Below are 2,581 nucleotides of genomic sequence, written 5' to 3'. Positions count from 1 at the left end.
CATAGGGTTTTTTCTTCTATAGTTAAACTGCTAAGTAAGTTGGTTAAACAATTTGTAAACAAAAATTGAAGACATCAAACAACCCTACAAATTGTCTATTTGTCACTAAGTATGCATCTGATAATGTGATAGTGAATTCTTAATATGTACTCCTTAAGTGACAATGGAAGAAGTGAAAGTTCCTCATTGTCAATTATTTTCTAATACAATACCCTAAAATACAATTTGAAATGTTTAATAGTTCAAGTTGACACAATTATTTAATGTGAAAAGGCACATTACTCTGTCCTATTAAATTATTTAATATAAGACCACATGGGACAAGTCATCTTGCGCGATTGGATTGGATAGAGCATTAGGTTTCCATGGAGATTTTTAAGTACTGCACTTTAAGAAGATGAGGATACACCAGCTATTGAAAAAGCTTCACTTTTTTTTCGAGTTTTGAAATACAAACCAATTCAAATTCTAAAAGCATGTTCTTGTCCCAAAATTGACCAATAATATTTATGCAATCATGAATTTTTTTAAGAAAACTTGTAGGGTTTGGTTGGATAGTTTTTATTCATAAAAATTATTTTTTTTATACTTGAAACTCAAACAAACTCAATATTTGAAGAATACCTTTTAATTTCAAATTTATCCAACAATGCTCTCATACAAACATTTTCTTTTACAATTTTTTAAAAAGTTTGAAAAAAAACTCATAATTTCTAAATGAAATTTCTATAATCTAAAAATGAAATCTTACTATTGTCAAACTTAAACATCCATTTTTCAACAAACAAATAAAAACCATTTTTTAATAAGGAAGGAACCTTTTTAGAATATATGCATAAAAATAGAAACATAATATGCAAGGGAAATTTTTTCATTATAATTTCAAACATCCATCTAATAATTTCAAATGTATTTTAACATTTCACCGATCTATTCTAGATAGATATATTCTAGCAACAAGCTTGATCTTCTGCCGTGACTCCAAAGGGACAAGTCGTATTTCAGATCGTCTGAAAATCTCCCACTTAATCAGATAAAAACAAGTCAGCCAAGGCGCCTCCAATACTTGTGGGGTCTCCCGTAATCGCTCCAACTGCCAGCTTTCCCAGAAACTTACCGCCGCGGAAAGCCATTGCAGCACCCCTATGATGATGATCTTTTTCTGTGATAAGAAAATTTCATTTGACAGGTTTGATCAGAAAAACAAACAAACAGAATTTTGCATTTCATCAAAACCAATAAAAGTCAAAATTGTATGAATTCCAGACCTGGTGGCGGAGGAGGCGTTTCAACTTGGGTAGGGCGTGTAGGGGCTACTTCAACTTGGGTCTGCGGTTGGAGAAGCAATGCACAGGTGGGGTGCAGAGCGTACCCACATGAACCGCTCAAGCAATAGTAGCCGAATCCTGACACAATTTGTGCACAGTAGGAGCAACTCATCTGACTTTCACCGGGAGGTCGCTTTTGGAATTGGACCCAGATTCCGTTACCACCATGGAAACTGTGGTGCAAAACTCGAGGAGCCGTGGCGCAGCATTCATGCAGATCAAAATTGCAAGCAGCGCACCTATACCCGTTCCCGTGCACTCTTTTTCCACAACCGTCGCAAGAGAACCCATATGGATATCCAACATAGCTGAGGAGGTGCTCTGGGTGGCTCGGATGCTGTATGGGCTGCTACATACTTAACAAGAGTCACTAACATGATGTCGTATGTAAAGATAAATAAGACAATAGTTGTATAACAGAAAAGATTGAGTGCGTACCCTTTCTTTAGCCATTCTAACCGTGGCACAGGTTATTTTCAGATAAAATTTGCAGGCAGCACACCTATACCCATGACGACCGCCGTCCTTTCCGCAACAGCTGCATGTATACCCACCTTCACATAGAAAATAGCTGAGGCTATGGCCTGGGTGGCTCGGATGCTGTACGACCTGCAACATCTTTCACGAAAGTCATTAAATGTCGTATAAAAGAAAAGACAAGACAATAGACAGAGAGAAAATTATAGCTACCTTTTGTTCAGCCGTATTAACCGTGGCACAGGATATATGCAGATCAAAATCACAAGCATCGCACCTGTACCCCTTCCCCTCCAAATCCTCCCTGCAAATGTCGCATATATACCCAGGTGGATGTCGAGCATAGCTGAGCCAATGCCCTGGGTGGCTCGGATGCTGTATTACCTGCTGCATCTTCAATGGCTATCTAACAACAAGCTTGGGTGCGTATTATATTTATAAAGCGTCCAGTCTTCTCTAAGTGGAAGTTTCGTTGAGTCTTTATGGTCACTCATAGTCTAATTCTTCTGGCCTGGGAAGTTTCCCAACTCGTACACATTGAATGCGTGATTCCCCATGCTGCTGCTTAAATGTATTATCTGCTTAAATTTAAGCAGTTGATGTATCTCTAAGCAAATTTTTATTTAAGGGAATTGAATAAATTGGAATCTCTCTATTTTAGTGGAGCAGCTACTGCTTAGAAATTAAAAATAAGCTTTGAAAAAAAGGAGGCACTGAAAATAAGCATTGAGAAAAATCATATGTGGCTCCACAAATTTCTTTCCCTCCTTTTTATT

At 37.4% G+C, this 2,581-nt stretch overlaps 1 protein-coding gene across 2 annotated transcripts; it reads right to left on the bottom strand.

Annotated features, from left to right (window-relative positions):
* Window positions 1-850: 850 nt before the first annotated feature.
* LOC131047647 (protein VACUOLELESS GAMETOPHYTES) lies at window positions 851-2,354 on the bottom strand. 2 transcript variants are annotated; one of them, XM_057981435.2, is made up of 4 exons: window positions 2,019-2,354; window positions 1,767-1,937; window positions 1,269-1,677; window positions 851-1,162 (listed from the first exon to the last, which is right to left on the bottom strand). In XM_057981435.2, exons 1-4 carry the CDS (start codon window positions 2,196-2,198, stop codon window positions 1,026-1,028), a joined length of 897 nt encoding a protein of 298 aa, XP_057837418.2. In that variant the 5' UTR covers window positions 2,199-2,354; the 3' UTR covers window positions 851-1,025. The 2 variants fall into 2 exon arrangements, with proteins under 2 accessions (XP_057837418.2, XP_057837419.2); XM_057981436.2 differs by having other exon boundaries at window positions 1,269-1,674; window positions 2,019-2,351.
* Window positions 2,355-2,581: the final 227 nt, after the last annotated feature.

Source organism: Cryptomeria japonica, chromosome 10, assembly GCF_030272615.1.
Source record: "Cryptomeria japonica chromosome 10, Sugi_1.0, whole genome shotgun sequence".
Taxonomy (NCBI): domain Eukaryota; kingdom Viridiplantae; phylum Streptophyta; class Pinopsida; order Cupressales; family Cupressaceae; genus Cryptomeria; species Cryptomeria japonica.
The sequence above is the reverse complement of the archived record's forward strand: the minus strand, read 5'-3'. Positions and strand labels throughout refer to the sequence as shown.

Bases quoted from the DNA above. Each gene is read 5' to 3' on its own strand.
- LOC131047647 (XM_057981435.2), bottom strand. From the start codon at position 2,198: ATGCAGCAGGTAATACAGCATCCGAGCCACCCAGGGCATTGGCTCAGC. The intron at 1,938-2,018 runs GTAGCTATAATT...AAGATGTTGCAG, and splicing joins TTAATACGGCTGAACAAAAG to GTCGTACAGCATCCGAGCCA. The intron at 1,678-1,766 runs GTACGCACTCAA...TTAAGTATGTAG, and splicing joins TTAGAATGGCTAAAGAAAGG to CAGCCCATACAGCATCCGAG.